The sequence below is a fragment of the Diadema setosum genome, chromosome 1, assembly GCF_964275005.1.
Source record: "Diadema setosum chromosome 1, eeDiaSeto1, whole genome shotgun sequence".
In the NCBI taxonomy this organism is placed as follows: domain Eukaryota; kingdom Metazoa; phylum Echinodermata; class Echinoidea; order Diadematoida; family Diadematidae; genus Diadema; species Diadema setosum.
This window is the reverse complement of record NC_092685.1, coordinates 26,845,855-26,871,558: the sequence shown is the minus strand read 5'-3', so window position 1 is coordinate 26,871,558 and position 25,704 is coordinate 26,845,855. Positions and strand designations below refer to the sequence as shown.

The 25,704-nt window shown below is 37.9% G+C and overlaps 2 protein-coding genes across 2 annotated transcripts in view; one reads left to right on the top strand and one right to left on the bottom strand.

The window, feature by feature from the left end:
• Nucleotides 1–273: 273 nt before the first annotated feature.
• On the top strand, nt 274–14,630 carry LOC140229099 (saccharopine dehydrogenase-like oxidoreductase). The gene is made up of 11 exons (XM_072309368.1): nt 274–562; nt 3,725–3,831; nt 4,838–4,918; nt 5,740–5,869; nt 6,329–6,378; nt 7,783–7,913; nt 9,203–9,320; nt 9,964–10,083; nt 10,852–11,020; nt 12,443–12,524; nt 13,860–14,630. Exons 1-11 carry the CDS (start codon nt 379–381, stop codon nt 13,966–13,968), a joined length of 1,281 nt encoding a protein of 426 aa, XP_072165469.1. The 5' UTR covers nt 274–378; the 3' UTR covers nt 13,969–14,630.
• A 9,066-nt stretch (nt 14,631–23,696) lies between these two features.
• The window catches only part of LOC140228369 (spectrin beta chain-like), an 81,966-nt gene continuing 79,958 nt past the window's right edge, over nt 23,697–25,704 (bottom strand). Inside the window, exons 72-73 of the mRNA XM_072308623.1 lie at nt 25,596–25,642; nt 23,697–24,068 (exon numbers count right to left, since the gene is read on the bottom strand). Of these exons, the coding sequence (XP_072164724.1) occupies nt 23,697–24,068; nt 25,596–25,642 (419 nt within the window). The remainder of the gene's footprint in view (nt 24,069–25,595; nt 25,643–25,704) is intronic.

Sequence of the window (25,704 nt, the reverse complement as noted above, 5' to 3'; positions counted from 1 at the left end):
ATACACACAGGCTCGTCGTCGAGATAAATTCCAGGCTGTGAAACAGCGAGGGACGTTGTACGTGGGTGGGTCGATCTTCAGCCAGTTAGCGAGTTGTTGGTGCGCCACAGTGCAGTAAACAGCAAGGAAGCTCTTCTCTTGCTGATCATTCACATTTGCTGTAGATCTATGAAGACTGTGGTCAGTAACTCCTCCTTCTGATAAAGGAGACCGAGTCTTCTATCTTCTTTGTTTTGCCATCATCTCTTTGACGGAAACTCACCGAAGCGCAGCCATACCGCTACCGACGCTGCCACAAATCGAGTCATACTCATCGCAGATAAGAAATTTCTGTTCATCTCCTCCCGACTTCAGACTTGACGCTTTAGTGATCAGGAAATGATGGCAGCACCATCCAAGAAATACGACTTGGTAGTGTTCGGAGCCAGTGGCTTCACTGGGCAATTTGTCGTCGAAGAATTAGCCAGACACCAAGAAGAGGAGCCGGCGCTGACATGGGCTTTGGCAGGGAGAAATCTCGAAAAGTTGGAAAGTGTCGTGGCACAAGCAGCGACAGTAACAGGTAAGTATTAAACAGGGGCAGCATGGGCAGCTAGGGCCAGGGGTTTACCTCATAATTTAACATTAAAAAGGTTGTAGACTATATTCTATATTGTAAGAACTTGTAACTCCCTCGGCTCATCAGTAATAAGGAGGTGCATTATTTTAAATGTACTCTTGTATCCATGTCGATATCTCCAATTTTGGAAACCCAAACCCCACCAAATCACAGGAAATAGTATCTTATTTCCAATCACACATGTTTAAAATTTGAACCAAATTGGTTGACAGCGGGAAGCATTGATATCAACGTTGACTTTCATGTTGTCGCTGGAAACAACTCTTGGTGAGCGATTACGGCGTATAATGCTGCTTGCACAATCTAAATGTGCGAAAACTGATGCTGAAGTCAGCCATCAAATATTCGGTGAAGTACCCTTTTGTGCAAGTAGCAGTGGAAAGCGGGAGCTCAAAAATCAAATGTGCAGTGATTAGGGCAAGTTGAGAATGTGTCCTGTGTCTGTCTGTTTGTCTGAGTTTGTGTGCACTCTAGGAATTGCATGCTACTTAACCGACTTTATTCAACTGGCCATATTAAATCACTTTGTACTTTACATTGATTTGGGGATAGCCAGAGCTACCAAGTCTCACACATTCTGCTTGAGACTCGCGCATTTAGGGGCCGTCTCACGATCTCATGCATGGCACCCGTTTTTCTCACATATTGGGACCATAGCTCAAAGGATTTAAGTGATAGTTGCAATTGAAGGTTTATTTCCCTTTTGTCTTTCAAAATAAGTAAAAAATAGTCACTTAAGTATACACCAGATCGCACCATTAAGAGCTAAAAATTGAAAAAGCTCCATACCGTGGGAGGGGGGACACCCCCCACACCCTCCCCCTGCTCGGTCATTTCGCTCCCTCACTCACGCACATGCACGTGCGCGGAGAGACACCCAGTCATGAAAATCTCACTGGTAGTCACTCACAAAATTTTTTTAACTTGCCATCTCTGGCTAGCTCCCTGGCAGTTGAAAGATATGTCGCACAGCATTAGCTAAACTTCAGTTACAGATTGTACATTGTAGACAAAGGGTACATATGCTGCGATTGCTTGCGAAGAGTGAGTTGCTTTGAGCAATGACATAGAAATTTGACATCGATATCAACACTTCCAGTCAACCGATTTGGTTTGAATATCTACGTGAATGATTTGAAATGCATTGTGACTGTATACGGCATATATTAAACAATTGTCTAAATTTTCATGAATTGGGACTTCCCGACGATTTTGTGAGTGGTTAGATTTGAGATCATGGAGTACAGTCCTGAATGGAAAAATGTATGCCTGCACGTCACATTAGTGTCTGGATCAGAGCCAATATATTTGCGTGTCTGTAAATTCGCGGATGGCACCTGACTCGAGAAATTCATGAAAATAAAAACCTTGCAAAATATTTGGCGTATACAGTGTATTTCCTGTGAGCTTGGTGCCATTTGTTGATGTGGAATTTGAAATATTTACATGGATATGAAAGTACTTTTGTACATTAGCGCCATGAGGAGTTGTGGTGCTGTTCTGACAGTTTTCTCTGTTGTTTTATGCAGCAGCAGCACAGCAGTGGATGCATGTGCCCCAAGGCAATGCACGTTGTAATCCACATTGATTGTGCAGTCCTTTAGAGGAGACATTCAAGCTGTTAGCTAGTGGTTGCTTGTTTACTTAAGCATTCACCATTACTTCCTCAGCAGCCACCTTCAACAAATGAGATTCAGTTTGGAATTATTATAGATAACAGGGAACAACTTGTGTTTCCGTTAACTATCAATATCATTACGCTATTTATAGCTATTATATGCAGGAATTGTTTTTCTGGTGAAACTCACTGCCATTATGAAATGTAATGTCACAATGTATTAATGGCTCTAGTGGCCTTGGTTGCTAACACAAGATCCTCACAATTAATATGTCTGACTATAACTTGCCTATTTATAGATGTGACTGATGACTACATTATTCTGTTTATGTCCAGTTTAGACAATGAGCCTTCAAAGCTATGATTTGAATGAAGATGGATATCAATATCTTTATCCACTCATGTGACTGTTGTATCATTTGAGAGTACATACTTTATTCAGGGCTAAGCTAATTTGAAAGGAAAAAATATATTATTCTTGAAATTGGTGTTCTTTGTGAGATTATATCATAGCTGTGTGACTATACAATACATGTACAATACGTACATTCATATTCAGTAGGATACATGTTAATGTTGTATCCAGTAATTCTATAACGTCGTATCTCTCTTCTCTGGACTCTGTAGCATTTACAATGTACATTCCCAACAGCCATTCTTGTTGTTCTGAGAATGTCAACATTTTATGCAGAGATTGTCATTTATACACTCTGAACGGCCTAAATTGATGATATCCCATTTAGAAAATGTAATTGTTGGGCCTTTGGGCATTTTAATGGAAGGAAAGACATTAAAAGTTTGTGCCGATTTACATCCCCAAAATTACATACTCAGCACAAAATTCCACTCATCCTCAGGTTATGAGAAATCCTGTGTTGTTAGGCAGCTATTTATACATCAGCTTTTATCCAGATCATATGCTCAAGTACTCTGTGATGCACAGTAAAACTACAATTTATTCCCCTTCATCCAAAGCCAAATCTGATGAAAAGATTTTAATAATAAAATGTTTGCGCAGTAGCCACTGCAGCTGCCATGGCAATTGCTGTAGAAGTCATCGATCCTGTAGCATTTCTTTTGTATACAATGTACCAAGTATGTATGCATATGTGTGTTTTGTGTGTGCATGTGTTTGCACATACAGTGTACATTATTGTACTAGTACAGCTGTATGTGGTATGTTACAACAATGCCTTGGGAACAGCCTTCCTTTGTTTTTTATTTTGTCTACCCTTTTATATGCAGGTATGTCTCAAGGTCACCTTTATCTGAGCATGTTGTTTAAACACAGATGTCACTGTGTCAGCAGTATTTGCATCCTGCAAATTGATAAATCTTGACTTTTATTCCTGCAGGCTGTGACCCAACAGTCTGATCATGAAACATACCATTAGAGCTAGACACCAATGATATATGTGCGTGATCATTCTGTATAAAAGTGTTCATTTCTTTTCTATCAGACAAATCTTTACCCTTATCTCCCTCAGACAAGGACCTGAGTAAAGTGGGCATGATAAAGGCCAATGTGCATGACATCCAGTCTCTGAATGACATGTGTAGCCAGGCAGTGGTTGTCCTCAACTGTGTCGGTCCAGTAAGTTTAGAAGCCATTGCATCCTACGAAGAAAATTGTTCTCATGTGTGTTGCAAGTAATATCATGTGATACAGAGAAAGTCACATCGCTTTGATATTTTCTGTGTGTATAAAACAGACCGAGAAAATAATCCCTGTTGTACAAAAGTAACTTGTGAGTAATTCAATGAGCTCTATTCATTTTAGGCATTTTTTCCTTGATTTGCAAAAAAAAAAAAAAAAAAAAAAAAAAGTAGAATGAATTTAAAGGACTTCATGTTAAAGGAAATGTGTTTATAAGCATTTAGTATGTCATGTAAAACATGCATGTGGACATACTATTTACACCTAATGCAGAACAGATAAAGCAAAGACGTGAATAGAACTGCAAAGGTGACCCTCATACACTGTAACAGCATATTTACCTACTAGTACTTCAAATTACTGGTCAGTACAGCTATACAATTTGGACAAGGACTCTAGGCAAATGCCCATTCATTTTGCAATGTTCCAGTCCACTGGAGTCTTTGTTGCCAGAGCATGTGGGTATAAACACCCAACTCATCTTGATATTCACATATTTCAGTTAATGTTTGTTTGTTTGTTTGTTTTTGACTGATCTTCAAACAGCTAGTAAGCAAAGATTCCGATGAAAGATGTTGCATTGCATTTTCATGCATAATCAACCTCTGTCCTTCACTAGTTTTCTTTTATTTTCGCTTTTCTTACCAGTGACCAATATCTCATAACCTGTTTGTGTAGAAGAATTTTATTTCCAGATCAGGAAATTTGAGGCCAATTTTTGTTTTTACGACATCCTTAATTGATAATCACTATTTTATTAGGAACATTACCAGTGCAACAATTTGTGTGGCCAATGACAGTGTTAAAGGGCAGTTTGACCATGTATTCAGTACCTCATCATGGGGGGGGGGGGGGAAACTAAACATGTCCAGGACAAAAAGAATAACCATTCTTCTGACTTACATGTATTTCCCAACTTCTGATTTGTTTTGTGTGAGAACAGTACAGGTTCTATGGGGAGCAGGTGGTGAGGGCATGCATCGAGAGTGGGTGTCACCATGTGGATATCTCTGGCGAACCACAGGTGGGTCACATGATTCAAGCAAAGAATGAAAGCTTACAAAGATAGTGGGTTTCCAGTAAAGCATTGAGAATAGGCCTACATGTAATACGAATAGGTTCTTTGATCATATACAGTTGTACATGTAGTAGAAGGCGCTTTCCTGTTCATTGGTACTGTCTGTAAGTGAGGAGGTCTAGAATGTGAAGTATGCCACAGTATTTTGTTCTGTGTTTAGTGGTGTGGTTTGTGAAAAGAAAAACAATAGTGACTGCTTTGGTGGCCTGTCTTCTTTCAGCACTGTAAACAGTGAATAACATTAAAGAGCGAGGTTGTTCCCTTTTATTGCGTTGTAGTCGTGATGAACAGTCGTTGAATTCAGTGGTCCTACTTTTAATACTGGAGGCAAAATATTAGTTATTAAAAGTTCTTTCTTTGTGTGTATATATGTGTGCGCCTCATACATTGTATGTTACATGTATATAAAAAGGAACAAATTGTTGCTAATCTGTAGAACTGTAAGGCTGATAGATATACTGTGTGTCGGACACTTATTCCAGCATCCATGCATACATACACATTTTCTTTTTCTTGCTCATTTCATACACACACATGCTATGTCTACATATACATTCACTTAAGGAGCAGATAGCTTTTATTGCAATCTCTTTGAGATATTCAACTTTAATTTATTTGGATGATCTCCTCCTGGTGGATCAGTAGCATCAGCAACACATTATGAAGTAAGAAACTTTCAAAGAAGAACACTCCTATCAAGCATTTCCACAATGACTGTTAGTTTTAGTGTACACATACGCTTGTACCACCATCTTCCCCTTTGCCAGTTTCTGGAAGGCATCCAAGTCAACTACGGTGAGAAGGCTAAGGAAGCTGGTGTCTACGTGGTCGGTGCCTGCGGCTTTGACAGCATCCCGGCAGACATGGGCGTCCTGTACACCAAGCAGCAGTTCAAAGGTCAGATTCAGTCATGATGCTCGCTCCAGTGTATGTGCGTTTGATTTCCTTTGAACATTCCTGTCAGAAATTAAAGGCCATTCATGTGCATCTACTGAAAATTATGTTTTTCTGTTTGATGTTTGTTTGTTTGTTTTTAGTTTTGTTTATTTAACTCACTGTACCGTCCATTGCCTGGGGATACCACCAGATACAGCAGAATATGTTTTGTGTGTGCTATTTGTATGACTGATTTCCATGTGTGCACATTTTGTGACTCTCCACCAAAACTGCGTCATTATTTATAGAGTTCTCTTAGACTACCAGCATGTCTTGTTCTGCAATAACCTAGGATGTACACTCTAAAATCTGCAAGAAATAATTCATGCTGGATAAAGAAATACCTTAAACATGACCTCTTTACTATTTTCTATTAACTTCTTATCGTAGATATCATTTTCCCCTTTTTGTGTTATGCAGGTATCCTAAACACTGTTGAAGGCTACCTTAGTTTCAATTCAGGACGAGAAGTAAGTTAATGAACTGATATGCTTTACTTCCAAGTTTTTCTAGGGTTTCTCTGTGTCATCAGAAAATGTTAAGTTTGAAAATTTTATTGTTTTGACATGGACTTTTTTTTTTCAAAGTATTGAGGAAGAGATGATTGGTATGAATTAATTGATTGCTTACTAGACTGACTGATTGATCATGGATTGATTTGATTATTTTCATTTGAAGTTTCCTTTTGATACTTTGACTGGTACTTTTTTCCTATATAAGGCTGCAAGCAATGATATTGTCAAGACAACAAGATGTATATGATTGAAAATTAATGAAATTGTATTTATCAATATATTGTCCATAAGAGAAATTACTGCTGTGATAGTAGATATTGTTATCAATATCATGACTAATGTAATGATGTATTGAAACCAGTTGGAGTGTACACTTTCAATATGTGAGGTGTAGAATTGATTTTGATGTGCATTTATAAAGTTTGTATCTAATGTGTGCGCACATATTATTTTATATTATCTCTAGTTCCTATGATCCCTTGTTGTCATATTGGAAGAGACCAATTTTCCAAGCCTTAAAGCCAAATCCAGATCCCTTGCGCTTACACAACTCATGCGACTGATTGGCAGATTGCTTTTTGTTTTATGTAAACATAATAATTATTTAGTGTTTTTTAGCAATAGCCATGATAAAAATTATGGGAACACAATGATGTCCATAGCTCCTATACTCAACTTTTCCACAATCCTAAACTACAAAATCCTAGATGCCTATTTGAAAGAATACGAGTAAAGTACAATATGCTGTATAATGTTAGATGTCTTCTTTTCCATGATCAACAAAGTCTCAGAAAAGTAACAGAGGAGCAAGAGCTTAGGAGGTGACTCAGAGTCGTTGAGTTATTCATCAATGTCTGATACTTGATAGGGCTTCTCAGTGCAGCTTTCCTTTCAACTGACACTGTATAGATTTCAGCTCTACTTCATGTTGTCATTGAAGAGAGAATTTGGCCCACAATTGCAACAATGCGGACATCATATTGTACGACATACATTCATTCTCTGTTTACCCTTCTCTTCTTACACATATCTATCACTAGTGACACTTGAATAAGGAGGTTGTTTTGGCTCCAGAGTGCAAGACAGACCACCCCTTCTCAAATTTTGCAAGGCAAACACGAAATGCGACCCTCGCTTCCTAAACTGTTGTCTGACGTGGCGGTAATTCCTTCCACATTAGAAGACAGGAGGCTCATCAGGGAGTGTTGTGTTTCTCATAAGTGTAATTTTCTGTGGCAGATCGCTCTGATTGCACCATGCACTGCCAGTTGTAGTGTGAATAAGTAATGAAGGTGTATTTTAGATGTGCTCTGCTTTCCACGAGGCAAGAAGTGATGTTAACATTCTGGTCTTTTGCAGGGTTTCTGTGGTCATTATGCGACGTGGCAGTCAGCCATTCATGGATTTGCCAATGCCAAAGAATTGGCCACGTTGCGCAAGGGCATGAACAATAATCCCCTCCCCAAGTACACGCCTCGTTTGACTCGAAGGTGGGTTGGTTTTCAGATTGACTGATGGCTAGATGGAACATATCACTGCAGTGATGGACTGTTGATTGATTTATTGACTTGTTTGTTTGTTTGTTTGTTTGTTTTTGGCTGTTTATTGATTGATTTATTTGGTTTTTTGCTAAATGAAATTGTATAAAGGATTGTGGATAGATGAATAGGTAGATGGGTGGATTGAAGAATGGAAATATGAATAGATGATTGGATGGAAAGTTGGGTCAATAGAGGAATGGATGGTATGATGGATGGATGGATGGATTTATGGATGGATAGATTGATAATTGAGTAGATGGATGGATGGATGGATGGGTAGTTGGGTTGATAGAGGAATACCATACATTGTATATGGTTTGGTTGATGGAGGGAAGGATGGATGGATTGATAGAGGAAAGGATGGTATGGTTGATAGATGGATGGATGGATAGTTGAGCTGATAGAGGAATACAATACATTGTATTTTGTGTGGTTGATGGAAGGATGAATGGATGGATAGTTGGGTTGATGGAGGAATGGATGGTTGATAAATGGATGGATGGATAAATTGTTGGGTTGATGGAGGAATACACGTCATTGTATATGGTTTGGTTGATAGAAGGATAGATGGATGGATGGATGGATGGATTGATAGTTGGGTTGGTAGATGAGTGGATGGATAGATAGTTGGGTTGATGGATGGGAGGATAGCTGGATAGCTGGGTTGACAGAAGAACAGAGATTTAGATTGATGTACAGGTGGGTTAATGGATGGATGAATAAAATTGTGAATGGATGAATTGTTAGAGGAATGGAGGGTTGGGTTGATGGATGAATGGGTTGTTGAATGGATGGATGAATGGATGGATGAATTGCCAGGCTGATAGAGAAATGGATGGCCATATGGTGGAATGATAGATTAATAGATGGATGGTCGATTGGGTGGACAGATGAATGTTTGGATGGATTGTTGATGTGAAGGTGGGTGGTTGAGTTAAAATATCAATGTATGGATGGATGGACTAATTGGTGGGTTTATGGATGGATTAATTGAATGAGTGATTAGATGATGGAAGAAGTCATATATAGATGGTTAACTAGAACATTAAATGGATGACATGGTAGATAAATTTTGCATAAAAATAATCACAGTCTACTGCTCTCTCAGGAGGGAGAGCAAGGAAATGAGTGAAATGATATATTCAATATGTTTTGTCAATACTTAGTGAACATGCACTTCCCGTTAGTATTGACCCTAATTTCTCAATAACCCTGTGATATGTGTGTCTTCTCCATAGACCACAGGTTTTCTTCAGCAAAGATGTCAACAAGTGGAGTCTTATGTTTCCTGGAGCAGATGCCTCAGTTGTCAGGCGGACTCAACGATACTTGTATGAAAAGGATGAAGAGAGACCAGTAAGTCTGTGACTTACACATTTGTTTAGATATCTGGTACCACATGTAATGAACAGTGTGTACATGAATTAAATCTCGTCCATATGTATGTGTGTGTATGGTGTATGTGTGTGTGTTTGTGTACATGTGTGTGTGTACCACTTGTACTTTGGAATCCAGTGACACTTGTTTGTAAGGACTATCCAATGGAGACAGGAATAAATGGTTTAATGGGCTGCTGGTTTTTATAAACAATTTCATGAAAAGATAAAATGCTTTGAAAGGAAACAAATTTCAACAGTGGTCACAATGGACAGGTGGTCTTTATGGATATGTGGTGGCTGCTGTCACATTGAGGTTTTGACGTACCAGGTATGGTTGGTCCAGATGTAGTTTGCTCTTTGTACATATAAAGTTACAACAACTTTATTCTTTTAAAAGATATCAAATCTAGTAGATGTAACGATGCTGATACAGCATATTTGAGTAAGAAATTGCAAGGATTGATGAAATGAATTTGTCAGGAAAATGAAATTAATTGTTTTTGTTTCAAACTTACATGTTGCCCATCTTAATGCAATAACCAAGGATGATGTAATGATATATTTCCTCATGTGTTCCAGTTTTCTTCTGATCCCTCCCCTCCCCCCCCCCCCCCCCTTAGATTCAGTTTGGAGCATACATGACAGTCGGCAGTCTGTTTTGGCTCATTGTGACCATCTTCTTTGGAGCCATCTTCGGTTTCTTGGCCAAGTACAAGACTGGCAGAAACCTCCTTGAAAAGGTAGGCATAAGAAATGAAGCAAAATACAATCTATACCTTTAGATTGTAGTTATATTCTCATTTGTTTCAGGTTGACATGAGTAAAATTTGGTATTTGTGGATATATCATGTGCTTGGCAAGAAACAGACTAATTTGTGAACAAATGTTTCATTCTCTGAGGTTCCACTCTTGATAGACTTTGTAATGGAGTACCAACAGAGCAACACCTAAGTATATGTGTACCTTTAAGATGTCTGATTTTATATGTTTGTTTAAACCCATCCTCAACTTCACGAGTGAGGTTTCACAAGTTGTGAGTGGATAGTTATCAAAAGTATATATTACCCTGGAATAAAAGATAGCCAGCAGAAAGTTAGCAGCGATAGTGACCACCATCACCAAGATTTACATAATCACAACTACCTCATCCTCCCCTGTTTCCTTTTTTTTCTTCTTTCATTTGCGTCCTGTACTGGAACCTTATTGTAACTGTTGATATGATGATCACTATTATTATTGTCATTGTTTTTATAATTAGGATATTTTTCTTATTGTTACTGGTATTATAATCATATATCATAATCAGTAGTAGTTGTATGGCATATTATATCTCCTATCAGGATCATCATCATTTTTTGAAGTCTTATTCGTGTCATTAGTGTCAGTGGAAGTGCTAAAATACTTTTCTACCAGTACCTGTGAATATCCTCCTCCTCCACTTCCTCCTCCTACTCCACCTACTCCTCCTCATCATCCTCATCCTCATCTTTAACCCATTTAACTTGCAGTACCCCAGGCTGTTTTCTGGAGGGGCATTCAGCCACGCAGGTCCAACGAGGAAGCAGATGGAGGGGAGTTCATTCAGCATCACCTTCCAGGGAGAGGGCTTCACAGACGAGGAGGCAGAAAAGGGCGGGAAGCATAATACCAAGATCATCACACAAGTGAAAGGACCAGGTATGTCTGCTCAATGTGATCATCAATTTTACTGTTGCTGTTGTAGATATTTGTGCTTTTTTAGCTCACCTGAGCCAAAGGCTCAAGTGAGCTATTGCAATCGCCCTTTGTCCGGCGTCCGTCGTGCGTAAACTTTTTACATTTTCATCTTCTTCTTGAAAACCCCAAGACCGATTTTCATCAAACTTGGCAGGTAGCATCCCTAGGGGGTTAGGAACTCATTGTTAAAATGGGCACCATGCCCCACCCAGGGGGCCCCCAGGGGGGCCCAAATCCCCCAAAATTAAGGAATCTGTAAAAATCTTCTTCTCTAGAACCAGAAGTGATAGAGCTGAGTTAATACTATGAGTTAGTACATTGATGACTGTAGTTTCAAGTTTGTTCATGGCAGAATCAGGGGTGCCCCCCTTGGGACCCAGGGGAAGGGGGTGGGGAGGGGTCCAAATGGGGGCCTGAATTGTACATTTTCATCTTCTTCCTGAAAACCTCATGATGGATTTTCGTCAAACTTGGCAGGTAGCATCCCTAGGGGGTCAGGATCTCAATTTATCAAAATGGGCACCATGCCCCACCCAGAGGGCCCCAGGGGGCTCCAATCCCCCCAAATTAAGGAATCTTAAAAAATTTGGGCCCTTATTGTACATTTTCATCTTCTACTTGAGAATGCCTGGTCAAATTTTAGTAGAGCTGTGAATAATTTAGATTAGTGACTGCGTGAAAGGTGAACTTGCGATACTCAGGTGAGCGCTAGACCCGCGGGTCTCTTGTTTTTCAATTGTGCTGTCATGTTGATGGTACATGTATTATATAGAATTTTTTGTGAAAACAAATATTTGAATTTGAAATTTCTCGTATATATACATATATTTGGTACGATAATGGAAATGAACAGACAGTAGTTTCTATGGAATGATAGCAATATCTAAGGTAAGGGGTCAATCTACATTGACAAAAACATTTTTTAGCCAGAACACCATGTCAAATTGGAATGTCCAGGAGTAATATTATTTGGCATAGGCAGAAATTAATGAACAATCATTTGCGTGAAAAAACAGGGACAAGGCTCTAAATCAAGGTCAAAGGTCACTGAACTTTAGCAAAAAAAATAATAATGTCTGATCATAACTTCAACATAAAAAGTCAAATAATACTAACATTTGATCTGGTGAATAGAGGGAAATTGAGAAAATTTTCATTTTTGTGAAGAGGGATGGTGGTCACTGCTCAAGGTCAGTGGTCAAGATCTGTGAACGTCCATGTAAAATGTAACTGAAGGGGTATACTTGTATCGGAATACAGTGATTGAAGTGAGAAAGTGCAGACAGCCCAGTCGACTGCCTGCTGCAGTTGCATCGCTCTCGTTTCATTCTGCACAGTGCTGACTTTCTATATCATCCATTGTCAATCATTAAATCTTTCCAGAGCCGGGTTACGTGGCCACACCCATCGTGATGATCCACGCCGCTCTTGTGATCCTGGATGAACAGGAGAAACTTCCCAAGGGGTGAGTTTTGTCACTCTCACTCTCTGTTCACCCGTTGAGGACGAGTCCTGAGTATAGCCGGGCAGGTGTTTATTGGAAATTTGTGTTGTAGCAAAATCAGCTCATCCTCAGTGGGTTAGTCTTTATGACTCATGGCCAAAGCAAATCATCTTAGTGCCTCTTAATTTGGAGCTACGGTATGCTGTATTGAGCTGTGAGTAGATAACTGTAATAGTTGTATTAGGTGCAGCTCTTTTTGGAAATTTTTAGGACAGACACCTCCAGAATTGTGGACAGATGTCCTCTCCTTCTCCATTAACCCCTTGAAGACGAGTCCCGGGTATACTCAGGCAGGTGTCTGTGGAAATGGGTGTTATAGCAAAAATAGCCTGTCCTCAACAGGTTAAAAGACTCTATTGAGACTGTGGATTCCAAAGGTCTCATCAAACAGCACAGGTTCTGGGCAGAAGAATTTCAGTTTGTCTGTATAGTATAATATTGTAAGTATTGAATTCTTATAGGTTAACTCCCTTTCAGTACTGGTACTTATTACCTCTGCCAAGGAAGAAGGAGGTTAAGTGATCATTGGAGTTGTTTTGTCTGTTTGCAAAATAACTCGAAAAGTTGTGAACGGATTTGAATGAAACTTGCAGGAAAAGTCAATAATGACACAAAGAATGGGTGATTAAATTTTGGTAGTGATCCAGGAATTTTTATGGATTTTTGAAGGATTTTTGCATATAAGGTCAGTGAACTTGGAAGTTTTAGCTGTGTGTACTGGAGGTTTACATATGGACACTAAAGTGTGTGCTCTGCTCGGGCAAGGTACCGTGCAGCTGGAAGCTGATGACAAACAGCTTTGATAAACAGAAGGCTTCTATCAATTATTAGGAACTTGCATGCATATTTGGGTGGAAATGAGTTGCTAGCTTGGGGTAGGTCTGTGCTCTCCGAGTGCTTTTCTAGTTTGCCATTCGCTTCATTACTTTGAATATTTACTTTAATTCCATGGCTACATTCACTGCATCATAAATTATGTATATAGAAAATTTGAAAGCTGTATCAGGTGCTTTGTCGTTGGCTTTAAACATATTCACAGATTTATCCTATTCTTTGGCACACATGCATGCAGTTTTAGAGTACTCTTGGCTTCGATTTGAAATTTGCAAGGAAATATTGTGAGAAACTGGCACTGCTATGCAAATTTGCAGCAGGGCACTTAAAAAAAAAATAGTATCTTAATTTATTGATTAATCTTTGATCAGTCCATCTTAACTCTACACTGTCTTTTCAACCTTTTGTTGCATTATGTGCATTTTCTGCGAAATTAAATGACTGTTTTTTTTATTCTTTCAGTGGTGGTGTCTTCACCCCTGGTGGGGCATTCGCCAAAACTTCGCTGCTGGAGCGCCTCAACAAACACAACGTAGAGTTCTCCGTCGTCTCTGCGCAGACTTCCATCTAAAGCTTGCAAGCCCACTGATCTAATAACCACTGAAAAGTTTCCGGCATTGTGGAAGGATTACTCGCAACATTGTCGTGCACAAGAGAGAGAAGCATTCTTTTCACCACATGGGTCACTTTGTGTTATCCACAAAGAGGCGCAGTCAATTACGGCAATATGATGTTCAACATTAATCTGTTTTGTAAGAGGCCATGTGTGATTAAGCTGATAGAGTACATCAATAGAAGTACATATATCTGCTTGCTTATCCAAATTAACACAAAACACACAGTAGTTTAAAGGTGACAGCAATTATTTGAATATGAATTTCCTACTTTTTATATTTATTCAGACCACATTGTTCGGGAATATCACCAGGATGACTGCACTGGCTCCTTATAATGAAGTATTCATTAATTTTTCCATGTGTATGGTGAAATATCAACTCTTTCAGACCAGTTCGTATTGTTCATTTGAGAGTAAAGGTATATTTTTTTTTTTTTTTTTATGGTTATGACATTGACTCTGAGTAAATTAAATGAGTGGTACATGCAGCAAGTATGTTGACATATATCTATGATAATGGAACAGTGCACCGTATGGGTAGGTGGCAGAATTTTATGAAAGCTTTGATTTTCATTATCAATAAATTGATTTTTGACAAGGGACTGTAAGTCCCAAGACTTGATGGTAGAAGTGAAGTGTACAGAGATTTGATTTCAGTTATACTTCATTGACTAATTGATAGTATTTATGCCTCGGGCCCAAAGGGTGCTGAAGGCATGTTTTCCAAAGTGCATGCACATTGTTAATTAGTGGCCTTGTGCTTGCGAATTCATCATCAAAGAGAAAACTAAAATCTTGTGCATCTTGCCTGAATTGAAAGTATTGCTGGTTCATACCAATCAATTATTGATGGTGTTGCATGATCTTTCCTCAAATTGCTAAACTCCAGAATTGATATACTTCATATCATAATAAGATAAATCTGATCCATACTATGGCATCTTTCTCATTTGAAGCATGATTTTCATTCTTTTTTTTTTTTTCTTTAAATGCAGGATAAGGGTGTCAGTGTTATATTCTGACTAATTATGTTTGGTATGTTTTGCACCATGAGAGCTATGGAACACATAAAAATGTGACCAGAGCTTCGCACAATCGAAAGCTTGGTTTGACTTAATGCACATACACTGGAATTTCTCATCATTGTGCCGTTCATTTGCTCTGCGCTCTAATGCAAGTGTGTGCGACCTAATTTTCTTATCACTGTGTAGTTTTTATGCTCTGTGCTCTGATGAAATTATGTTCAATTATCATCATATGTTATTTCAAACAACACATAAGCATCATATCGTCTTTATGCTCTGCACCCTATACGTATACCGCATTTGCAACCTTTTGACATGTGTATCAAGGTATGATGTATTGCACTTTGGTATTGGTCAACATAACAGCCAGCTACACGGTTGATGTGTTAGTGAGGACTCACTATCTCCAAGGTGCTGGCAGACTGGCAGTATATGAGCAAAGAATTAATCCTTGTCCGTGGTATCGAACCAGTGAAGTTGGTGCAGATGAAGAAGCCCTTTTCTTTCTTAAAACTTTTTTTTTTTTTTTTTAAACCAGGCCAAGACTTGTTTCTCTTTAAGGGTATTAGTTGACTTTGCAATGGAGATTTTTTCTTCTTTTTTAAAGTCACAAGCATAACACTGATTTGCAAAAGTGCCAACAAAATTTTCTCCTCTTGCAGAAGGGAAAAAATTAATAGTACTCTAAGTATCAGCAGGGTGTATTTTCAGGGTGTTTCAACTAATATTCCTCCCATAAGACTGCAATTCACTTGCACTGTAAGTCGTAGTCAAGAGAACTTATATTCTCATATATTCTCCCCCCCCCCCCCCCACCAGTGAACGTCATATTACGTGATAATTATTCAAATAATTGCTATTATGCTTGCACTTTTATATTTCATTTGCTTTTTGGATGAAGCTTGAAGTGAATTCTGCAATACACGTAAGAATTTGGTGATTATTTTGTGAGCCTCCCATGACTTTATGTGACACTGGTGGCTGTTGAGTAAACACTTCTTACAAGAAGTCTGTCATACATCATGAATTCTTCTCATTCTTGACCCTTGTAAAGTGGATTATTGTGATGTAATTCCTATTTTGCAAGTCATTCATCCAGTGTGTCTCTCTGAGCATCAGTGAATCCATTTAATATGTTTATGGGGGGGGGGGGGGGAGGGAACCACTTCAATTCAAAAGATATTTAATAATAATAGTCTACAATTATATACAAATTAATGAATCAACCAAATAAGGAATTTTGAGTAATTAATTGTGATATGACTAGCTGGATTAGTGTCTGTGGTAATGATATTTTCATTTGTGACATTGTATGGGGTTATTTAACCTTCACTTTTACGGAACCTTGCTACTAGTATCAGCATGTATAGTAGAGTTGACTTGCTTGTCAAAGCCATGAATGAGAAACTGCAGAAATTATGTGTGTCAGACCAACAAAAATATACTACACTGAAATGATGAAAGGTGTTAACAATAGAGTTATTTATCTTTTTTTTTAAAGCATAAGTATGAATTTACATGTTGTTAACCTGGAAATCAAACTCCATGCGTGTTGACGAGTTTGAGTTTGAGATAAGGATTGGTTTCTTTCTTTATCCACTCATATTTGAGTTCCGGTATGTATCATGTTTGTACTAGTGCCTACTTTTGCAATATACTTGTAATCATGTCGCATGCATTTGCATAAATTGTGTTTGAATAATTGCTGATGTTATCAACCAAAATTAAGAATGGACTAAATTCATTTTTCTTTTCCAGGGTGTGGTAGTGTTTAATTGTTGTCTTGTGTTTTTATAGAAAATGTAAAGCTACTTAGCCTGGCAGACAGTGTTACTGTGTGTGCTTTATTTCAATAGGGTTAAAACCCATTCTGCAGAGTGAAATCAAATTAAATGGACCAGTCTGTGAGACACAAGGTAATCACTCATTCTTAACAGGTGTGGAAACGTTATTGTTTATTGCCAAGCATGGATTATTATTTTCGTAATAAACTTTGCTTCACATATTGCTCAAACTTATTGCAGTGTACATATGTTCCTTACATTGCTTATTGCAAAGATGAGGAGGGGTATCGATTTATCTCGGGCTGTTGTTCATAATTGTGTCAGTGTTATGTGTGAAGTTATTCACAGAGTTGGAAAAACAGACAATGGACGGGTTTGTTTGTTTGTGTGTTTGTTGTTATTATTATTTTTTTTTTTTTGGGGGGGGGGAGGGGGTACACCATTGAGGTACCCAAGTATTCAGTAAGTTAACACTCTACAACATATCCCCACAGTGTTTGTAGTGTCAAATGCGATACACTATACCAAGGAAAACTCTTCAGCTTTGCTCCACATATGGTCCCCTGTGTTGGTGTCCACAAACTCACAATCACACAGATCAGCAAACTTCAAACAATTTTTTTTTTCAAAGCAAAACAATTGTCACTGAAGACAACCAGCACAGATTCAGTGATGTGGGACTTTCATCGAAGTGTTTTAAAAAGAAAAGTCCTATTTCTTCTAAACACATTTTACTTTTTCAACCAAACCGTGCAAATCTTGTCTGAAACATATACACGTCTTCTGTCTCAAGACCTGCTTTATGTGTATGTGTGTGTGTGTGTATGGGTGTGTGTTTGTGTGTGTGTGTGTGTGTGTGTGTGAGGGAGAGAGAGATACACATCGATAATGGAAGGCACTTTTATCCACTGAGTAAGAATTCACTCAGGTAGTCATTGTTTCATTCACAATTCATCACAAACTCATTTTGTGCACCATGCTCAGGCTATCGGTGACTTCTTCTATATAGTACAATGTATCCTGAGAAAAGAGCACCAACTTTGTTTTACTGTCTGCCCAATGCTTTGTTCTTGTTCTAGATTGTTTTTTGTTTGTTTGTTTTATCGTGTTACCCTGTCAGGTGCTGAATCCAAATCTGGATGATGAAGATCTCGCATCCTTGAGGGTTTTGAGATATTAAAGATGACCGCCAATTGGGTAAAACAAATACTGTAAAACCAGGTTCAGCCTCTTGGCACCCAGACTACAGTCAATGGGAAATTCAAAAAATAAATAAATAAATAAATAAATGAATAAAAAATGAACACACACACACACACACTAAACTAAAGAACAAAAAGAGTGACACAGCAGCAAAAGCATGATAGACAATAATTTATTATTTTTCAACTGAATACATTTATGTTTCTTGGAATACAAATGTGTTTTACACATTTCACACATTAAAATTTCATTTTCATCATATCTTTGAATCACATAGAGATCCACTTTTGTTGCATAAATCGTTAAGCCTTATTTTGGTAATTTGCTCCCCTTCTTTGATTGGAATTAAAATTTATCAAGGAATACATTTATCAATTGACCAACAATAGGGCTCAATATGAAATTCAAGGTACATAAAACACAGTGCACGTTATGTGAGTTTTCTTGTACAGAGATGTCATTCTGACATTGAACCGTGTTCCAACACACACTCCCAACGAGTACTCTTACAATACAAATATATGTGTTCTGTTATTCATGGGCAAAATGTTGGTTAAAACTTGGGCCGACATCAGTAATGGCTTTACTTACAGAGACTGGTCTTGTCAAAAAGCCTATACATGTACATCATTCGGTCATGATTTTAGCGAAGAGAAATTGAATTGACTGCCTCATACAGTTAAGGAAGGCCAAGTCAGACAGTCACCTATTTATCAGAGTGACTGTAGTAAACTCATATCAAACCAGAGAGACTATACAATCCATATCAACATGAACTTTGGGTGCAAAATAATGTTAAAAGCAATGTCTGTTAAAAAAAACTCAATGACTCAGCACTCTACAAAATAGACTTCGGTCACTTTCTGATAATTCCCCCCCCCCCTTTTTTTTTTGGTGGGGGGGGGGGGGGACAACTTGATGACAAATAGAATTAAATGACATATTGAAAGAGGGAAATTTTAAACATCTCTCACAAGATTCAATCTTTATAGCTAACTTTTATCTTTCTTATATCTTAAGTCATGATTCATAAACATCTCTCTTTAAAAGATTGCACAATTTGAGTTGGATCTAACTTTTATTAATGGTCACATTTGTCATGGTTTTTATTTGGTCATTTATGAATTTTATGCCCTTCACTCAAGAAAAGAGACACAAGTTAGTACAATGTATATATCAACTGTGTACAATCCAACTTTGTTCTCACTTGTGTATCTATGCAGGACATTTCCAAAAAGATAATTGTCATCTTCACATGAAATTTACACAATTCAAAAACAGACTAAAACAAAAGTTTTGCTAATGGTCTGGGCACTACAGATGTACATGTACTAAAAATTCCTACCCAAATTCAAGTGTAAGAACTGCAACAGTCCTCTTCATCTGTTTTGTCAATCACATAAGCTATGAGCTCCCCAGAATTTTTTTTATTCATTTTTTTTTCTGGTAGCGCAGAGACACTTTTCAAATCCATGACCATTCAAGCCAGTAAAGAAGATCTTGGATTAATCTCACAATTACAAAACACAGGCAGTACCAAAAGTGGTCACGGCACTGTTTTTCACTGGAATGCATCTCGGAAAGGACGGAGAAAGGCACACAAAAGACTCAAATCGGTTGTGTTTCCATCTGTCAAGGTGACCAGTTTGGCAGAAGCAATATTTCTTTGGCCCAGTACAACTGCAAGATAGGACGCCACCACATTATACCACACCTATTTACGGGAATTATTAGCACACTATATCTGAGCACAAGATAGGGCTCACTTCAAACCTTTTCTACTATTACCAGCCATCACACAGAAGTGTGCAAGATATACAATTTTCCAACAATACTACCCGAGCTCTATAAAAAAAAGTCTAGCTGCAACAAACCACTGCAAGCTACAAAGTAATAACCCCTTCTAATGAATTACTGGATCCATGCATCGCTCACAGTGAATAGCATGACAATTTGGATGTCTTTGAATGAATTGAACACATGGCTTACACTGAAATACTTCACAAATAAATATACTCGATAACTACAAAAAAAAAAAACAAATATATGCACTCTTCATCTACATAATTATACTCATGAATTGTCAGAAGGACAAACAAAAAAGAATTGCTGAATATCATTATTGCCACTATCACAAATTATAGCTAACCATCAAACAGTAATGCCATAACTATTATTACTGATTATTGAACACTGATCAAAGAATGCCAGAGTAGATGAAAAGCTAGCAGTAGAGGGTAAAAGCCACTTACAATTTACTAGTATACTGTTAGAATATCTTCCTGTTGAACACAAATCGAATACACACAAGATAACACAATTCAAAGCAAAAAGTGGGAATCATACATGTATAATAATGACGCTACAACACGCTAAAGATTAGATAGTCATTCATCGGTATCAAACAAAATATATACAAAATATCTCACTCCATTTCAGTTTAATAATCTACAAAGTCTACATAGTCACGTTCATACACATCCTAGTACATAATATCAATACTTTTTGAAGAAAGTTTTTACGATAAGGTCGTAGTATTTGTAACTGCAAACGGCCCAATCAATACACAAACAGTGATATTTGTTTAGCAGATCCATTATAAGTGTCAGTCTTGAGTTACTTTAATATGTTGTCAATGCATATACAGACTTAGGACACTGACTTTATATGTATTTTAAAAAAATGATGAAACAATACAAATGCTGATTTGCTCAATATCTGCTCCAAAAGTTCAAAATTGATAGGGCAAATTCAATAACTTCATAAGTGCCACTGCATACCAAATAGCCTGAAATGGGTCAGTCACATGCTCATCTACCAGAAATCTAATCTCACTCTGAAAGACTGTAAAATAGAAGTCAAATATGCATTGATGACAAAAAGGCATAGGATATTTCTCATCTTTAAGCTTGAAAAAATGATGAGTTGTCAAAGGAAGCAAGAGGATTGAAAAAAAAAGAGACCCTGTACAGACTATTGCTTCAACAAATCACATTCAAAATCAAAATGTAGCACATTCTGTGGCCACTGAATACTAATTTGGGGAAAGATGATAGCTCTTTTCATGAGGATATCTCTTTTTACTTTCCACTTTACGACACAGGTAATTATGATTTTCATTATCAGACAATATGGTGTGCATGTATAATACAATATTGGATATGGAATTGTTATTTTTTAAAGCCAGTTTATGCTTTTTGTAAAAATTATATCAACAAATAATCACACATTATCACATAATTGAGATATAGAAGTCAACAATGTTGTAATAAAAAAGAATGATGGAAGTGAGAACTGAGAATAGCTGGAATATATTTCAGTACAAAAGTTGAAAGAACATGGAAATCAATGAATTTAATGAATTTTGCAAACAGAGAAAAAGGAATCTCAAAGCATGGAAGAATAATCACAATGAGCTGAATTACATAGATTACATGATTGATGTTGAAATTGAATATCATTCATGAACTTTTTTTCTACCTCTATATTGAAAATAAAGAAAATAAAAATATAGAGAAAAATTCTTTTGCTATTTTTTTTCAAACATTAAAGATGTGTAGCCCATACTACCTACACTTGGCAGATATTATTATTGTTACTCTCAATGTTATCACTATCAAAGTTATCACTATCAAAATCATCATCAAGTTTATTTTTTTTCCCCGTTTTAATCATAACTTAATGTCATCATCAAAATCACAATTATAATCATTATCTTAAGCAGTAAAAGTAGTAGCATCATTATGTATGATGCATTAAACATTAACATCAAGGATGGTATGCAGTACATGACTTGTCAGGCTCAAAAGTAGAAAAAAAAAATCACACACTCAGCAGAAACGGATACAAGAAACACTTATTGATTCAATAAATAGAAATATCAGAAGAAAAACTGTGATGGAATCATATCATAAGATTTACTCAGTATTGAGAATAACAAATTCCCTCGACAGTGCAAACTTCACCTCAGACGTGGTGTACTAATTTGATACATAAAAACACTTACTTCCCTATCAGCAATCACCGACAGATATTTCTATAAAAAAAAGAATAATTTGGCCACATTCCATTTTGCGTATGAAGGAGTGGGGTGGGTAGTAATGTTTACCACACTTTGCCAGAAGAAATTTCGTACTGTCTGCTCAAGATGTCTGGTTCAGAGTTTCAATATTTACCTCAGAGGCACTCGTTTCAAGTAATCTAACTAAAAGCGTCCAATACCCCCTTGAAATCGCTGCAGTGAGTTTTACTGTATCAAAACGGTATCAAAACTCCTTCATATTCAACCTTTTAAGCTAACCTACACGTCATGTTACAAATCTCATTATCATAACAAACTTCAACTCTCATTCAATATATAAACACTCTCGTTTTCACACAAGTCACTCTCATGCATATCGCCTCTCCAAACAGAGCAAACACTGAACAGGATGGCTGACTCTAGCTTTAGTCTGTTGCTGCAAAATTAGTACTGGGTAAACTCTCTGTTGTAACTGTATGAAATACTGGTAGTACATGCTCCCCATGAGTTTACCATTCTTCCCTCCAGTGTCAGAAACCCTTGCCACAAACACATGTGTCACACACTTTGAGATGGGCATACTAAAACATGCCTGCAAGGCATTTACAGCTGATTGCCGACTTCTCCTGTGTGGCTACTCGTGCCATAGTTTTGGAAGCTTCACACAATTCACACAATGCAAAATCAGCAATGATGAGGTGACAATAGCTACTGAAACATGTATTTCTGCCACAGTGGCAAGCCCCCTGCCCACTTGTCATATAAACACAGCTGCTACGTGAACATTTTTCAGACAGAGTAAAAAGCCACTTTTTGTTACATTGACCAAGCAGTAGTGCATATAAGGAGATCAGGTCTGTGCACAAGACACACAAAAAGTTTCAAAATTCCCTTCAACCTGGCAAGAAATACTGTAGTACCAATGGAGAGTAGCCTGAGCATGCAGATCTTTTTTTTTTTTTTTCAATCAAGGAATCCACTTCACACATGTGTGTAACGAAAAGATAGATTAAAGCCAAGTGGGCTGTCTGGACATGGCAGCTACTCAGTAGTAGATGGAGAATGGCGCAAACTATGCACTTTTTGGAATAAGAAGGAAAGAAAAGGAATGAAAACTGTACTACTTTTGTATTGCATGAAGAATCGTCTGTTTTAACTCTGCAGCTCATTCTGCAAAATGTCACACCCTCATCGAAACAAACCATGATGCCCTTTGGATGTATCCAGATACATGTGATAATGTACAAACATGACATAATTTATGGGGATGGCATGTACACTTTCTCTTCCACTTTCAGGCACTTTGTTTCTGCAAAGTCAAACACTACACCTACAGTGTATCCCTCCCTCATTTAGTATTTCAAATCAACAGGAGATACTACATGTACATTTGCAGCATAGAAAACAATGAAAATCATCAGCCATAGAAATAGTCCAGTGTCAGTGCACAGGGATAGTTTGGCATGTAGAGCATTGATATTTGCACTCATAAAGCACTCTGTGTGTACATACATTACATTTCACCCAGTATGTCTAGGCAGTATGGCAGACCAATTTTCGAACACACATCAGCACTTTTTGCCCAAGGTGATACTTGCGCTATCACTGAAAATGGAAAGAAGGAACAACTCCTTTAATGTTTTTTCTCATTCACTTCTTCTTTTTAAAGATGCTTCCAAAGGATATCTTCTTCTCCTTCGCTCCGCTCTCCTTGCCCACAGCTGGTGGTCGTCCCTTACTGAGGCCAACGACGTGGATTGGCGGTGGAGGGGCGGCCGTGACCTTCATCACCTGCGGCCTGCGAGGGGGAGCCGTGGGGACGTTGGCGGGACCAGACACGGCCGAGGGGCTACCGTTGATGCTGCTGCCACCAGACGCCACTGGACTTGCCCTGTGTGGGGAGATGGGAGGGGTGGAGAACTGAGACCCCACGGCTCTTCCTGATGATGCTGGTGATGCCGATGCTGATGCTGATGATGATGATGATGCGGGGTGAGCAGATGATGCTATGTTTGGTGGAGCCTGTTTGAGGTGGAGCAGTAATGATGGTATGAATGCTAAGCAATGTGGTGATGGAGTAAAGTCAAGCAATCAGCAATGTGGAAATGCTTGCTAGGAGACTATGACTCTATCATATGCAATGACAGAAGCTGTGCTTGTGTGATCACATTTTACAAAGAAACATGAAAAAGCATGGTTTATAAAGGTATGTGGTTTAATCATAATGATTGGTAGACCAATATTCATTGCAATATTCAAGATTGCAAATAAGATTAGAGTAAATGCGAGAGTAGGGATGATTTCAACGGCATATCTTTTTTTTTCTTTTTTTTTTCCCAGAAGAATGCATCTTCTTCTCAATTTGGGTCAAGGCAAAGCAGAGGACATCGTATTCTCACACATCCTCTATATAACGGAACATCAATGAGAATCAACATTTCAGACCTCTCCGTACAAAAAGTAGATGGGAGAAAAACAAATGAGATGTCCTTTAAACGTGACAATTATTTTCTGGTGCTATTTTTCATTACAGAGTGAAATGCGTGTGCTCACGACTTCACCGATGTCAGTCAGATATCCCATCAATATTTTTCCACAAATTAAATGTTGAAGCTTGTTGATTTTATATACAATAAACTTCTTTGTTTCGTTTAGGGGATAAGCTTTTTCATAGGCCTTCAAGATATGGATAAATGTAATATTCTTAAATATCTGTTGCAATGAAAAAGCAAGGATATCAATGTAGCAATGTATGGATAGACACGAACAATCGTAAAGCATGCAATGTTTGAGGCTACCCTACACTTCCATACACATAGAAATTACCTCTCATGTTTATAAAATGAAGATTACATATTCATGGTAACTACAAACTTAAGCATTCAGAGGGCACAGACCTCCACCAAGCAGCTCACTTCCACCCATGCACACGTGCTGAAAATTGTCCTGCTCCCAAATGATAAAGAAGCCGCACCTCAAATACATGCAGCTTGAAGTCCCTCCTTTGTCAGCTTTATTTGCCAAGAATGACGATCCTTTAAAAAAAATCCCCTCCAAACATTTCTGGATTCAGATGGTGGTCTTGATCACTACCACAATTTATCCATCTGTTCCTTGTGTCAATATCAACTTTTCTTGTAAGTTTCATCCCAATCCATGTACAACACTTATTTTGGAAATAGATAAACAAACAAATAAACAAACAAACCAATGCCAACAAAATCTAACCTCCTTGGAGGATGTAATAACTTTCCTATTCATTGATTAAAAGCAGATGGTTCTCCTGCCTGCACCCACCCCCCCCCCCCCAATCTTTCACAAAATCTCCAGCAAAAATATGAAGCATTTGAGAGCTTTGTTTCGGTGAAAAGATGACAAAATTGTATGAGAGCGTGAATGCACACACAGAATAAGCCAAGATGATAAGTGGCGCATATTATATTCTTATGATGCAGCAGTATGTCAGATTGTTGATTTTATGACTGAGGCATATCCAAAAGCTGTTGATGAAAACTATCTTTGGTTTTATGTCAAAACATCTAGACTTACCTCCTTGTCCTTGCTCAAGTTCGGTGGTGGTGCTGAAACAGGCAATTCTAAAAGAAGAAGGGAAAGAAGAAGAAAAAAAAAAGGCTAAATCATGGAAAAATTGTCTCCA